We start from the raw sequence: 16,494 nt of genomic DNA on the forward strand, positions 1-16,494 counted from the left end.
TCTGAAATGGTCCCAAAATAGGCTGTTCCGTTTAATTTACATACTCCCTCTAAAATGGCTGTTCCATTTAATTTACATACTCCCTCTGGAATAGTTTTCCCCTAATCACATTGCATAGCCTCACTGTGAACGAGAGAGACTGACAACAGCAATCTATGGAGAGACAACTCCCCTGGCAGGGGACTTTTTACAAGTTCTTTATTTTTAAGTGCTACGCTACGAGAGTGCAACCTGCATTAAATTAAAGCTTGTGACTCGGACTTTCAATTTTTACACATTTTCCACCCAATTGGGCGACTTTTTACAATTTCTATATTTTAAGTCCTCAGCAATTTGTACACAGATAGCACCTGAGAATTATATTGTTACTAACACCCACCCACGCACGCACCCATCCACCCCACACACGTAGGACTAAACAGACAGACCGTATTATATCATAATTGGAAATACCAGCGTGAAGCGTTAATGCTGTTCCAGTTAAATTACATACCCATTGGCTGTTCCATTTAATTTACATACTCCCTCTGAAATGGCCCCAAAAGGTTGTTCCGTTTAATTTACATACTCCCTCTGAAATGGCTGTTCCATTTAATTTACATACTACCTGAGTAAGAGAGACTGACAACAGCAACCTATGGAGAGTAAGAGAGACGACTCCCCTGGGAGGGGACGACAGTGCAACCTACATTCAATTAAAGCTTGTGACTTGGACTTTCACTTTTTACACATACAATTTCTTTATTTTAAGTCCTCAGCAAAAAAGGACTGTAAGTTTGGGTACACCGATAACATGCGGGTATAGCCGTATTTGTGTACAAATATACAGCCTTCTAGTTTAAACTGCATTCTATCACCCGTGTTACACGTAGACAAAAGAATGATGACAACACAAAAGAATATAACATCGAATTTTAAGCGACCTTATTCCACCCAATTGGGCAGTCACAACACCAGTTCAACGCAAATGGCGCTCTTTTCACCTTTCACACAATTTCTTCAGGAAACTGGCCTGTCGCATACAGTTGTCCTCCTGTTTGAGTTCCACATACATTGACAGATGTGTTGTTTTATCAAGTCGACAGAAGAGTATATTCCTTTCTTGGAAGAGGTACGCACTTTGACGAAAGCTAGATCTTCTCCGATAATACAGGCAGGTAGTAGAACATTGACTACATAAAGTATTTCTGGTTCGCAATTTCTTTTCTTTGAAGGAAATGGACTGTAAGCACATTATGTAATGTAGCCCAGAACAAATACCAAATATCTCATATTAATAGCCAATTGCTATTTTCACAACACATGATGTAATCTTGGAAATTCCAAAGTCTTAATTATAACATTAACCTTTCATATGACATCACTTCTTGGGGGATTCCCATATGATGTCAAATCCATTTTATAATCTAGGGATTTTCTCAGTGATGCAATACAGAGAATGTTCTAGAGAAGAGGGGTTTACAAACAATTCAAAATTAGATATGATTCAATTTGTTTTTGATCAACTTTATGCAGAGAGGATCCCCAAAATGATCATTATTACACAATAAATCTAAATTGTAAACAAAGATAAATAATCAAATTAAATTACTCAGGGCACATCACAAATAGCATTAGGGATCGTTCATAAACACTTGTAGGGGGGCTGATGCAAAAAGGGGGGCCTGAAATCTTTTACCCCTTGGAAGGGGGTGCCTTTAAAACACACCATAATTTTTCTCGTAGAAGATGAGTTTACATTATTTTCTATGGGGTTGACGTACATTCTTCACGACCAAAAGAGAGGGGGGGGGGCTGAAAATAATTGTAGGTTTTTCTTTTTGCATCAGGCCCCCCCCCCTTTACAAGTGTGTGTAAACGGTCCCTTATTCTTACCCGTATGTTTATGCGTATAACTATGGATGTGAATGATTGAACTATTTTACTAGTTTATAAAAACCTCTCAGTACTTTATATTGTAAAACTTTAAATGACGTATGCCTTGATTAAGTTTTCTTTTTGTTTTCACATTACACCACATCGTATAGAATACCAACTCATTGAACAGCTGTCATAATATTTTATTTAAACGTTATGACATCACATAATTACATATCATACCAAGCAATATATAACATATAATCATACCATATCGTATAAAATATCATCACATTATCATATTATATCATGTGGCAATTTGTCTTATGAATCATTATTATATCATATCATAATATTTTCATATTTTATGCAATAGAACCATTACATATCACATTCTACCATATCAATTCCTAACGTATGATATCATTCCGTATCATACCAAACAGTGTGTAATATCATACAATATCGTATATAATATCGTAACATGCAATATCATATAATGTGACATTGTCATATAGAATATATCATATCATAATTCATATTTTATCACATCCTACCATATCACATTATATCATACCAAACAATGAGTCATAATATAGGCATACCATATCGTATATAATGTTGATCCTATGGGAAACTCTACATCAGGAAATCACATTATTATTATAGTGCACAGCCTAATATAATTTGGATCCACCATAAATGACTAGCAGTGGTTCCTATCCTATCTTATTCCTATCCTTGGGTGATTTGGTTGATTTTGGATCCACCATGACACCATGTGTGTAGATACATAATGATTTATACCGGGAAAGTTGATTTTTTAGGTATGAATAGCATTATATTGCTATTGGTATCATTGTTCAAAATTTTAAGTCCTTCATATATTTAGTTTTCTTAAGAATTTTAGATTTTAAAAGTAAATTAGACGTTTCTAAAAGAAGTTACAGGATCTTGAGAAAAATGGTAAATTCCAAGTTTTTACAATACACCCTATTTTGAAAACCTGTCAAATTACTAACCGTTCAGCACAAAGTTATTTGGAAACATTTATGCAGGTATTTTTGTTGTGTCCTGTTCTTTCTTCCACTACTTGATATCTATTGATTATTTATGATTTATGGCGGCAGTTTTTCTTTCTTTGGCGGCAGTTTTAAAGATATTTATTACGGTGTGTGAGTTTCTTTGAAATGCCGCCAGAGAGATATAGATAGATAGATAGATAGATAGATAGATAGATAGATAGATAGATAGATAGATAGATTTATTATTATCTTTTCACTCATTACATGATACAAGAAAAATACATAAGAATAATACATTATAAAGATATAAATAATAATACAAATATAATAATTATGGAAATGCATAATACAACGATGAGTGAAGGAATTACAGTAAAGGCCCAAAGGCCTGTAGCTCTGTAACCCCTTGATACAGGTATATGGCATTTATTTGACATGGCAGCAGGTTGGTAGACAACAAAATGCCGAGTCCAACCAACCAGCTGTCATGTCCATCAATGACATATCCTATGTTAACATTTAAGGAAAAACAAAGAAAAACAAAATGCACATATCAAAAACTAATTATTGAAGTAAATTAATGAAATTAGTGAACAAAATATTGGTGAGGTACACATGACTAAGAATAGCTTTGCATAAGATGTTGTTTATACTTTTTCCGGAATTGCTTCACTGATGACGAGCACTTGATATCAGAATCAATAGCATTCCAAAGCTTTATACCTGCATATTTAATAGATTTCTCACAAAAGACTTTCTTGACTCGAGGTAAGATGAGATTGTTTCTATATCTAGTGTTTATAGCGTGAATTTCAGAGTGCTTTGTAAAAAGGTCGTCAAAAACATTGGGTAATAAGCAATTTGTATGTTTATACATGAATGTCCCAAGCTCTAGAGCGTACATATCTTTGATGCTTAAAGTATTATATTTAAGTAACAGAGGATTAGTTCTAGATCTGTAATTACTGTTACTAATAATACGCAATGCTCTTTTTGAATTTTAAACAGATTATGAATATATGAAGAGCAGGCACATCCCCATCCTAAAATACTATAATTCATGTACGGCAAGACTAACGAACAATATAATGTATACAAAGCTTCACTGGGTAGAAAATGTTTAACTCTGTTAATAACGCCGACATTTCGAGAACAAGTTTTAATGACATTTACAATATGCTCCTTCCAAGTAAGATTTTGATCAATTTGAAGGCCTAGAAACTTTGTGCTGGTGACTCTTTCAAGAGGGGTGACTTCACTATCATTTGAGTCAAGACAAAGATGTAGAGTATAGTCAGAGCATGTATTTTTACCACTGCCAAGTAACATGTAGTTGGTTTTTTTGGCGTTTACAGATAGTTTGTTTACTTTAAACCATCTGTCTATATGAGTAAGCTCTTTATTCATTACTGATGGATTTGTCATTAACGTTAGTGCCGCAGCATGTATTTATGTCCACATTAAATAGGCAAACCCATTCGCCGTAGAAGTGATGATGTAACAGGATTAACTACCATAGCAATAGGTTAAAACAAATTTGTGAATATATATATCGATCTGCATTATAAGTAGGCTGCATCCATCACCTGTGTACGTCTTCAATCACAGATTGAACACAATACTGCTCTTTTTAAGTGCGAGTGATCAGCTTGATATGGTTCAATGTAGATGTACCGCATGAACGTACCACCACTTCTAAGTTTCAAGTTTCCTTGTGGAAGATATATGTAATATTGACTCTTTTAGGTAAAAATTGTGGTAAAAATCACATAAAAAGTACGTTTTTAACCTAAATATCTGAACTCATATTGAAATTTTTCACTTCATCCGATATCAGGAATTATACAGCGTTGTTAGCTCTACATCTCTGCCAAATTTTGTCTGTTTCGGGCCTTTTTCCTATAAATATATTGCACAGTGCGGCTTGACGATGGTGACAAAGCATCCATGTGTTATGCATACACGCATGCAGTTTTCGTCCATTTTCATTAATAGAGAGATTGCGAAATTTACGTGAAACGCGACACGGGAAAGCGAACGGCAAGCTACATTAGTCGAAAATCGGTTATTATGCCCTCTAGAGGGTGAAATCTATTGTGAATTGGTAAATCGTGGAATTACCGTAAGGCGATTACGTTGCGGTTGGTAGCAAAAAATGACGTTCCAAAATGACAAAAAAACGCATTATAAAATGCAGAAAAATGTTATGTTTGTCATGTTATGAAACGAATCAAAGTATCCTAATAGAACAAGTAGAGTCCGACATGTAATAAAATCCATTTTGGGGGTTAAAATTTGATCTCGTATAGACAAGAAGAAGTGAACAAATTTCGATTTTTTTCGACGCGAATTCGAACGGGCAGATTGCCTATTCATTTGTGTGTGGAAAATGCCGTCCAAAAATCAGCTTGCGAAGAGGCGTTTTAGGCAAGATTGTGTCGTGTTACGGCATAAATGCGGTATAATTGTCTGTTTGGGACGGGGAACAGAAGTTCGTGCAACGCTATTTTTCGCCTTGCTTTTTCGTTGTGCATTAAACAGCTGTCAAAGTGTTTTGCTTATAGATACTATTCAGCAAACTCCAAAATGTTTTTAAAACATGATAATGCATGTGTTTTTGGTTTTAGTTAAAACGTTTTGATAACATATCGATATATGTTTATATAAAAATCATGAAAACTCGTGTTATACTGAAAAAATAATACAACAACATTTTAAGCCAAAATTCGAAATGCTATAGTAAAATATCATTTGGCAAACATATTTAAGTGTCTATTGTGTTAGAACGTTTATCAGCAAGTTTAGAACAAAGGTTTTTTTGTATGTTATTAAAACTTTTAATGCCCTTGACCCTCACATAACCTTTAACCCGACATTTAACGTTTTCTGTAATATATTTGTGTTTGCTGGGTAGTAATCGAACTAGGCATATTAGATTATCTATTTTTATTTTGCTTTAGAAAGTAAACAGGGTATTATTTATATGATAATGGAGTTTGTTTCTTGTTATTCGAATAATATACACCAAGACTTCCTGGGCATCCAACACCAAACTCTGTTTAGATTATTTAGACAAATAGCATACACGTGTGAACATAGGCCTATACTCATTTTCTAATAGCCCGCAAAACTCAAATATCGCTAATCTGGACTGAATGCTTAGAGCATTATAGATACAGCCAGTCTTATTTGCATATCAATACCGAGGAAAGTAGTTCGATGAAAGAAGATAATCTTCTCTGGTTCGATGCACCCAAGGAATCAATGGGTGCTTCCTATACGCCGTAGAAGTGACGTAGTTAATCGGATTAACTACCATAGCAATAGATGAATACAATTTTGGCAATATCGCCCAGCACTACAACTTTCATGCGGTACCGATGCATTGAACCATAGATTTCAAAGAAATGCTAATCACTTGCACCTGTAAGATTAGTCTCTTTGAAAAGAGCGGTATTGTATTCAATCTATTATTTGATTGAAGACAGGTGATGAGTGCAACCTGCTGCAGTGCAGCGCGGTATATTCAAAAATTGTATTCATCTATTGCTATGGTAGTTAATTCGATTATGACGTCACTTCTACAGCGTATTACCTTTAGATTATTTGTCTCAGCATAGCGCCATCATGATTGCAATTGCGTCTACACGTAGTCTTGGTTCAGACTCTATGCGGCTATCACGAACATACTAGGAACGACGAGCGTTAGGACCGACACAAATTGGCTGTGTAGGAGGCTAGTTTGGATGTGAACGGGACTATGACGTTCTACCGCAAAATGCAGAAATCCGTAACCCGTATGGCGTTTGCAGTGAACGCCTCTCCGCAATCTCTCTGATAGATGCACGACAGCGGCTAAAAACAATACCTTTATTCTCATTCTTAAACACTTCAATTCAAATAAAAATATCATACAAATTTTAATCAAATTAAATCTACATTTTGCAAGGAATTACCTTAAAATCGATCAGTCTCGTTGTTGCTGTGCGCCTCCGATTGGTCCAAATAGCGAGTACGCGTATCGCGTTGACGCACACGCGCTGACCCTTGTGATAGCGTGTCATATCACACGGGTAAAGCTGGGTAAGAATCAATAACATTGCAGGAACGGTCTCAAGTGTTTAAGAATAGTATTTAAGAGAATCGCGTACTCGCACGATTTTGAAATCCGACATTCAAACAGGGAAGTGATAATATTGTCAGCGGAAGAACCACCGGGAACAGTGCATTTATGGGACATAGGGAATACGAGTTGATAGGACAATGAAATAAAGGCATTATGAAAAAGAGAAAAGACATGATTATGATACATCTCGAACAAAAAGTATTGCTACATTTAAATCCAAAGCAATTATTAATAGAAATGAACATGTTATGGATACTTCTCTCTCTCTAACAAGAGAGTTTTATTTCAAGGATAACATTAGCGGGACATTTTGTAGTTCTGGGTCCGAACTAAAGAAAAACTAGGATCGGATAACCTTCGGATACTACCGATGCTGGTCCTGTTGTTTATTCGCTGATTGTATCATCATTCCCAGAACAGCACCAAATATGGGATGCAAGACATTTGACCTTGGCTACACAACATCAACCATGTCACAGACTTCAAGTACTTGGGTTCCAAGATGGGCTCTAGTGCTGGAGACCTAAAAAGAAGAAAAGCACTAGCCTGGACAGCTTTTTGGAAACTGGAACGCCTTTGGAGAAGCCCATCCCTGCCAATCGAAACAAAAATCAAGCTGTACGGGTGTGAGTCATGGGTAATCACCAAGGACATGGAAAACAAGATCAATGCCTATGTAACATCTTGCTACAGAGTCATGTTAAACATCAAGCGTTTGGATCGGATTCCAAATGAAACCATCTACAATCTGACCAACACCACTCTACTCGTAGCCATCAGAGTCAAGATTCATCAACTCAAATTTCTCGGCCATAAACTGCGTCTTACAGACGACGAGCCTGTGAAAGAATATGCCCTTTATATTCCACCATGCGGAGAGCTCCCGCTCATTATTTTATTAGTAAAATATCGCGGGAAAAATTAAATGTGTAAAGGACTTAGAAGGGTTTATCATCTTGTTGGGTCTGACAATATTTAGCAATATTTTATCCATGATCTATCGCTAATTTGTCAAATATTGAATAAAAACACCTACTCTAGGTTTCCTGAATCCATATGCATTGCCTGCGTTGTAGTTCTCTCCCGGGCTCTCTAAGACTTGAGAGATGCCTCACCGAAGAATTGATATGTTTCACACCCCGATTTCCAAATTTATTACCAGACAAATCTAACTTTGTTAGCTTTGTTAAATGGTCAAATGACATTAAAACTATGTCGTTGTCATCTAGACCAGTCAATTTAAGATTGAGCTCCCTGAGATTGTTTGTATTTTGGAGCATTTGAGATAATATCTTTCCTGCGTTCTGAAAATGATTATAGCCTAGATTCAGAACTTGTAAGTTCAACATTCCTGAAATGACAGGATCTAATACCCACAGCGTTAGATATGTCATTTTTATACCATCTAGATTAAGGTATTCTAAATGTGGCATAAGTGATAGGGCTTCTTTCAATTTGCCTCCAAGAGTATCATCAACTTTCCCACCATCATGTATAATACCACTTTCACTGATATCAAATTTACGCATTGGTAAGGTTTGTGGTCCATCAATTACACAGCCTGTAGTTTGAGATGTAGCATTTTGTTGGAGTAGCTTTTTGCCGGCTCTGATACACGTGTCTAGCAATAGTTCACAGCAAGTCTTTGGTACTTCCTTTACTCTTACAAGTAATAAACTTTCGAGGCTACCAACAAGGTGTTCGAAGTAAAGACTTGTACCTGTTCGGATGTTAAGGAGATCGTGAAGAAGTTCTCCCCAGATGGACGACTGTGTGAATGTGCCAATCAGTGCAAGGTGACGTAAATTTAATTGCCATGTCAGAAATCGAGTCAAAATGTTTGAATTTAATGAGCAAAACATCTCGACTTTAAATGAATTAAGATACTTATTGATAGAAACCAATTCAGTACCTCTTGAGAGAAACTGCTCACAATCAATGACGTTGTCTTTGTTCACAAAAATGGACATCGCTCTAATACTACCCAACCACGTTTGCACTTTATTCGTACCCTGTTTGTGGCCCGCATAGTGATGTAATATAGACCATAGTTCTGCAGTCATGTGATATGGCATATCCAACGAATCCAATGGACAGAGAATATCATGCAATGCAGGGTGTATTTGTGAATCCGTTTCAGCTTCATATAGGAGCGTTAGGGGTAACTGCCAGTCTACATCGCATTTATTGACTACGTGCTGCAGGATGATTTCAGCTGCTTCATAATTCAACCCACAACAGAACCTCAGCAGATATTGCATGCTCTTAATATTTTTCGCATTAATTTGATAGAGGTAGTATTCAAATCTACTCCGGTCATGTACTGCTAGACTGGACCAATATTTAGCAGCAGCGAATTCCTGAAAAGTCTTGTGAAGAAATGAATATTGACAGCCCTCTTTCTGATTACTATGAACTTTAGTCAAGATTCCTAGTGCATCAGCCATTTTGATGATGTCATCATCGCGGAAAAGAAAATGTACCAGGAGGTACCCTATCAAAAAGCCAAAGATTTTAAATATCAATTTCAGGTATGAAGACTCGATTCTGAGACCGAACTCTAAACCTATGAATCCACATAAACAGCTACACAATAATGCAATCCACAAATGCCTAGTGCTGAGTTGAGATCGAGTTTCTTTCAGCAAATCCTGCCTGTCGAAGATCAGTTTTGTATCATCAATCAACAAACCATTCAAAGCAGTGGAACCTAAAATTAACAGTACATCATCAACTTTCCAGTGCTGTGTCTCTGTGAGAGTCGCAAGCGGTGAGGTTTTAGCATAATACTGTGATGCAAATGTGTCTATGACCTGTCTATACAAAGCTGTCATTCTCACAGGTATTTCGCCTGCTGTGTTGAAGATGTGACACATCATTGCTAATAACAGTGGGAAAAACGAAAGGGAATTGAGGTAAGAATTCTTCACTTTTTTCAGGAGGCCATCAGCTTTTTCTGATGAGTTTTCATTGGAAGTTGAAGTAAAGTACTTGATAATAAAATCTTCCCTACTTTCATCAGAGAACCCCGTAAGCATGACATGAACAAAGCCATTGTAATGTTGACACAATTTATCGACTTTGTCTGGTCTAGTTGTAACAATGACAAAGCTCCTATGAAGAAGCTTGCTACTGAGAACTTCTTGGTGTGATTTCAACTCATCATACCCATCAAGTAAAAACAAACATTTGTCAGCGTGAGTTATCAACATATTCGTAATTGCTTCTTTGCTCATGTCAGGTAGCAATTGATCTTGAATACAATCAGCAAGATTCATACCAGATTGCATGCGCCTGATATTGAGAGCAAAAACAAGGTCAAATTTACTCAATGGGTCTTGAGATTCACCATCAGCATCTTTTGTGGGCAAATCAGCCCATTGATAAGCCAGTCTATTGATTAATGTTGTTTTACCAGTACCTGCATCCCCTCTTACTAATACATGGCGTATACTTTTCTTACTCTTACTTTCTAAAGTTAACAAGTCTGTATACTGTACAAGTTCCTTTTGAATAACTTCCGTTGGTCTCTTCTCTTCTTGGATTAGACGCAAATCTACAAAGAACTCTTCCAGTGGAAACTCTCTTGGCATACCGGGTAGAAATCCGATGTCACTTCTGTTAGTTTTGTATTCGGCTTTCAATTGGTATTGGCACTGGGTCAGGTCAAAAGGATGTACTGTATGGATAAAATATGCACATACATTTCCATGATAAGTGATAAATTGCCAAACAAATGATCAATTTTATGTTAGACAAATTATGGTAATTTCCATTTTAGAAATCGATTGTCGTGGTTATGCATGTTGGCCTTGCTACACTGGGCATAGTTTGAATTTGATTCATATTGTTTTTCATAAGTACAGAAATCCTGTTATGGAGCTTTCTTTTGAAAATCCTCTGTTCATGGTTCCTCTGTTCATGTGAGAATACGTGCATAGTAGTCCGGGTCACCAAGAGAACTAATATCTAGGCAACCAATATACTAATTTGTAATTAGTATAACATTTGTTGTGGATGTTGTGCAAATGAACAAGCGTGGGTTTTATACCACGTAGTATTTTAAACGCATAATAAGGAATCTTATCAGGCTTATTGTGAGTTCAAACAAATGTGTGAACATGTGTGATTGCACTGTTTTATTGCTGCGATATCAGCAAGTCATAGTGGTCTGAAGAAGAACAAAATAGTTCAGGTTGATGTCATTTTTTTTTCAAATGGCTGACATGGCCACATTTACCACAGGGCCAGATGGGCCCGGCCCAGGGCCCAAGATCCAGGGGGCAGAAATTTGGGAAAAAATAAATTTAAAAATAAACAAAAAAGAAAGAAAACAAAAGCAAAGTGAGACATTAGAATAAGATTAACCAGTTATACAGGGGTGGTTGGTGTGGGTGTAAAACGCAGTGGCGTAAACTTCTTCTCACATTGGTATACAGGTTGGTGTAAAATCCGTAAAGCAAAGTGAATTGTGTGTCTTTTGCTCTCAGCATAACTTTTCTGGAACATGTGCCATTTTAAAGCTAAAATGGTCCGACCTTTAACCGGAACAAATGCGATTGTTAAAGCCAAAATGGTTAAATATAATGTTAATTTAATCAAAAACACACGTATTTGCGTAACATGGGGGGAGGGGGGTAATGCATAGAAAATCCCCCTCGTCTAGTCTAATACTGTGGGATCCCCGGGATCTTCGCCTATGGTAACACGTTGATCCGGAGAGCCAGCGGACCTTAATTGTAACCTCTTCAGGGCCCTGAAAAAAGTACGTCCGGCTCTGATTAATGAATTGCGATGTCATAATAATATATCCATTGATGATATTAAAAGTGACATAATAATTCTCGTTGGTTTCCTCTTGCTTAATGTGATTGGGTCTTACATATTCAAATATTTACCGTTTTCTTTGATTTGTTTGTCTACATCCTCTTTGAATTTGATCATTTTATCTCGTAATTCCATATGGATTTCATCTTTCATCTTGCCTGTTACTGCCTCCATCTGAATCTGGAATTTTTAAACAAGACAATAGAGAAATCTGTTTAATTGTAAAATACTGTTCTGATTATCGCCGAAATTGCTCAAACAAGGATGGTCCAATTTCATCGCATGGTACTACCAGTCCTTACATATGCTGGTATACTGTGATTCGCCTCAAGTTCGGTAGCGACGATAGCGCATATTTCGCTGGTCGCAGTATTATTGATTTTGACAAAATCCAGAGTCGGTCTTCCAGTAAAATATCGTATACTTACCGAGCTGAGTTTAGCTCGAACATATTGAGCTGACTTGAAATGCTGGGGATGTAACTGTGCCAGACATGTAACGAGGGCTTCAAGGTCTTGGAAATACTCTTTCACTTTTTGGTCATCGAGGAGCATGTTCTTCTGTAATCCCATGTGGGACAACTCGTTTCTGATCTCCGCAACCTTGAGGAACGAAAGTTTGAATAATAGTTTTTTACAATAAATTTGACTGATATATACGTATAAATGTTTAACAGAAATAAATTGAGCCCAATTATACAATAATATACAAGGGCGTGTTCAGGAGTTGAATAGTGTAACCGGGGACTGAGAGGATATTAGGCGGATTTTTCAAGAATTATTGCAGATTAGCCAGGGGACTGGCGCCCATCTGCACCTGGACACCCGGGTCCGCCCCTGGTATAACCATGATAACTACGTCATGCACGCGAATGGGGTTAACAGGAAGGATGATGAGCAATGACAGTGCCCATATAATAAGAGGATAACATGTTGTACCTTTTCAACAAATAATTGATTTTGGTTATCACGTAGGCCTACATCACGTATATCACTGTTTCATTAGTCGACTCTTTTGCATGATAAGCAAACCTTTTTAATCGGGCATGGTAAACATCATCCTGTAATCATTTAATTGAGAATCATCCTAAAAGCATCCTACTAACCTTCATAATTGTGTCGTAGCTGACTTTGTCTCCACCATGGAAGCCGCTAAACCTCGCCATCATCATCAATACACTAGCAGAATCAAAGTCAGATATACTTGTGTATTGAGTTGATCCAGGATTAGTTTTGCTCTTTGGAAGTCTCAGCACGAATGCTTTTGCCACTTCGATATGATTCTTCATGAGATTGGATTGGTTGATATTCTGCCACGTTAGTTGTGGTTTCGCTGGAGGATTTGGTGGTGGATATAGTGCAGCTTCTATGGCATTGCACCAATCCACGCAACTCTGGCATGATGCTGGTAATTTTGGCTTCTTTCCATCTGGACAATGTCCTGTACACGATGGTAATGTCTGTTGTTTGCTTATATGCCATACTTTGAGAGCATTGTCAACTGCTGGTAACACTTCATACGTCAACAGGTGTAAACCTTTGTACACTTTGTAGTAAGCATCTAAGTCTGATACAGCCATGTTGACCTGTAAAGACACTGTTATAAGTGGATAAATACATAATATTGTAGCTATCATTTTCAACTTGATTTTAACTTATATCTGATACATTGACAGAGATGGATATTTAGTAGCCCAGGTTTATTAGCTTTCAGTATATTTGATTTAAGCCACAAATACCGTCCATTTATCACGATGTTGTTCACGTAATGTTATTGACTGCACAACTGGTATGGTTGAAAATATACGTTAATTCAATTATCTTCAGTTCTTCAATTATCATTTATTTGTCAGGTGTAGTATCGTAACTACCGAAGTCGAATGCAGGCGTTTAGGTTTTTGAGATTGAATATTAGATGCTATATATAATAACAGTATTTTGATTGATGTACTTCCTGGTACAGGGCGGATCCTACTATATTATAGTAGCATGGCAAATTTAATTCAGTTTACAGGAAATCCGAAAAGGTACCAGTAGTTTTATAACTTACCTAATCATATCCTCTGCATTTGTGATTCGTAGCCGATAGAAATAAGAAGCAGGACAGATTAGCAAAGTATTAAAATTAGAGGGTTGTGTTGCGACAAGTACATGTAGCTATTGTAATCTAATGCAAATAAATAGAAGGATGACCCATGACCTGACTAAAGGTCTCACGGATAGTAGACTCTTTACAGTCGTTTAGTGTTGTTACAACTACAGTTACAACTACAGATTATATAATTGACGAGCGAAGCGAAATAAATATTATGGGCGTTGATGTGGCTTGCCACGGGAATCTTCGCCTGCAGTACAGAAGTAACCAAGTGCCAGTGATCAGTTCGCAACACACTAGATATGGACTTCTTGAAACGTCTACAGAAGACCCACAGGCAACGCAAGCATCCTCCTCACTTGGTGGAAGCAGAAGCTATCCAAAACAAGACCAAGACTCAGACAGTGTACTTTCCTGATGGCACTCATGAGGTAGGAAATCTGGTGTTGAAGCCATTTTGTAACATTTACAAAGTATTTCAAAATCCTGATTTTTAGTCAATAGTAATGTACTAGTACCTTAGTAACATACCCTGCAAAGGTAAATGCTTCATGTGCTGTATTTGTGACAAAATCCGCGTTTTTTAAATAAAACGACGGAGTACGTCGTTTTATTATACGATCGTAAAATTAGTGAGGCGTACGAGATGTTCATAACACTGTATGTAAGCCTACATGGCTTGCGGGAAGGTCACAGCACATCAAATGGACCTTCCCAAGTCACGTTCGACAGAGAGACACGCATTGGCGACATGTGCGCTGGTATTGAATAGCGATTTTCTTGGTTTTGCCAAAATTATAAGGAGGCATATCTGACCGTGAAAACTAATATTTAGTGGAAAAGAAATACAATTTTTTTCCTTATGTGAAAATGTTACTTTGACCATGGAAGTAAGAGACATTATGTCTCTTACTTCCATGCTTTGACCTAGTTAACATCAGTATAAGCTAACAGGTGTAGACTCAGTTCTCAGTCTCATTTATTTACTCCATTGATACTGGGATATATCTCAAGAAGTGACTTTAAATAACAAAAATCTAAATCATCAGGTATGGAAATCAAATTCCTTATTTAATAAAATTATTTGTGCTGGTAAATAAAACATTTGATTGAAACAATTTTTTTTGGATTTTAAACTCGAAATCACTGAAGATGTCTATGGGAGGAATCTCAGTCCCATATAATGAACGTGGTATTGAACTGAGGTTTGAGGCTAGGCAACACTCCTTCATTAACTAAACTGAAACAAAATTACACACAGATTTACTTCAATACTCTACTCTTAACACATGTCAGTAACCAAGCAGGTATCCAACTGACACAACAGCAAAATGCACATGACATGGGACAGCTTCCTGGACCACATTCACAGCCTAGCCCTGTTTCATGAAAAAAGTGTATGAAAAGCAGAAAGCAGCACCGTTTTATCATCTGTGCAAGGATCTTGTGTGCATTCTCACAGATTTTTTGTCCTGGGTGCCAAATGTTGGGCTGTGAAAGTGAAGGAAGTCCAGGAAGCTGTCCCATGACAGTGCATTTTGCTGTTGTGTCAGTTGGACAACTGCTTGGTTACTGACATGTGTTTTGAGTAGAGTATTAAGGTAATCCCGTGTGTAATTTTGGTTCATTTTGATTGACAGCATTTAAAGATATGACCTTGTGATTCACAAGTTGTAAAAAATTATAAGTTTCTTTTTGAGCTCAGTTTAGTATCCACTTTACTTTGTACATGAAATTAGGTCACATTTCATGACTAAAGCAAAACAATGTAAATTACTGCTCAGACCCGACAATCCGTATATTAAAGGTTGAACAAAATATCTTTATTTTTATGCTTTGTTCTGTATTAAGATCACTAGATGGTTATGTTTTTCCCGCTGTTTTATGTAAAATGTATACTTTATATTCTTAATTCTCATGTAACTTTTTGGCAGAATTTTGAAGTGGATTCTGTTATAAGAGCCAAGGATTTCTGTGTCACCATTGGACAGAGACTCCGACTCAAATCCTCTGAAGGATTCAGTCTCTTTGTGAAAATTTCAGATAAAGGTAAAGAGAGAACAAATAACAAGTTGAAAAGCAAATATGCACTATCGTATACTATTTTATTCGAGGTCCAATTTTGAAGGGCGAGGGCTTTGTTCACACTACGTCTATCATCATATCTTTTTCAAATTACAATCATGATCGGTTCCGAAAACACAGGGGATGCAACGCCGTGTTTAATTTGTTAAACACAAGGGCTAGTACAAATCAGTCCTCATAGTGTTTTGGGAAACAGAGTTCTATACAAATAATGCCGATGTTGCAAATTAGTTTATTTTTTTATACTCATCAATGTGGGGTTTAATGTAGACTACAGTAATAATGATAATCATCTGAGGCGAAATTCGTCTCATTTATAGTCATGCTCTTATTTTGGACTGATTGTAGTGTATGTGTGTAGCCTTCAAATGTGAAATATAGTCACTATATCAGGATTATTGATTGTTAAAGAAAATGTACAATATGCAGTTTGTCTTGCTTTGCGTTTTCAGTTATCAGTATTCCAGACGGAGATTTCTT

General features: G+C 36.8%; 1 protein-coding gene across 1 annotated transcript; it reads right to left on the reverse strand.

Annotated features, from left to right (window-relative positions):
- Window positions 1-7,885: 7,885 nt before the first annotated feature.
- Window positions 7,886-14,002, reverse strand: LOC140167919 (uncharacterized). Its single transcript, XM_072191210.1, has 5 exons — window positions 13,885-14,002; window positions 12,941-13,431; window positions 12,264-12,437; window positions 11,907-12,015; window positions 7,886-10,687 (listed from the first exon to the last, which is right to left on the reverse strand). Exons 2-5 carry the CDS (start codon window positions 13,412-13,414, stop codon window positions 8,046-8,048), a joined length of 3,399 nt encoding a protein of 1,132 aa, XP_072047311.1. The 5' UTR covers window positions 13,415-13,431; window positions 13,885-14,002; the 3' UTR covers window positions 7,886-8,045.
- Window positions 14,003-16,494: the final 2,492 nt, after the last annotated feature.

The sequence above is a fragment of the Amphiura filiformis genome, chromosome 13, assembly GCF_039555335.1.
Source record: "Amphiura filiformis chromosome 13, Afil_fr2py, whole genome shotgun sequence".
Lineage (NCBI taxonomy): Eukaryota > Metazoa > Echinodermata > Ophiuroidea > Amphilepidida > Amphiuridae > Amphiura > Amphiura filiformis.

Bases quoted from the DNA above. Each gene is read 5' to 3' on its own strand.
- LOC140167919 (XM_072191210.1), bottom strand. From the start codon at position 13,414: ATGGCTGTATCAGACTTAGATGCTTACTACAAAGTGTACAAAGGTTTA. The intron at 12,438-12,940 runs GTTAGTAGGATG...TCGTTCCTCAAG, and splicing joins GCTACGACACAATTATGAAG to GTTGCGGAGATCAGAAACGA. The intron at 10,688-11,906 runs GTAAATATTTGA...TTATCCATACAG, and splicing joins CAAACAAATCAAAGAAAACG to TACATCCTTTTGACCTGACC.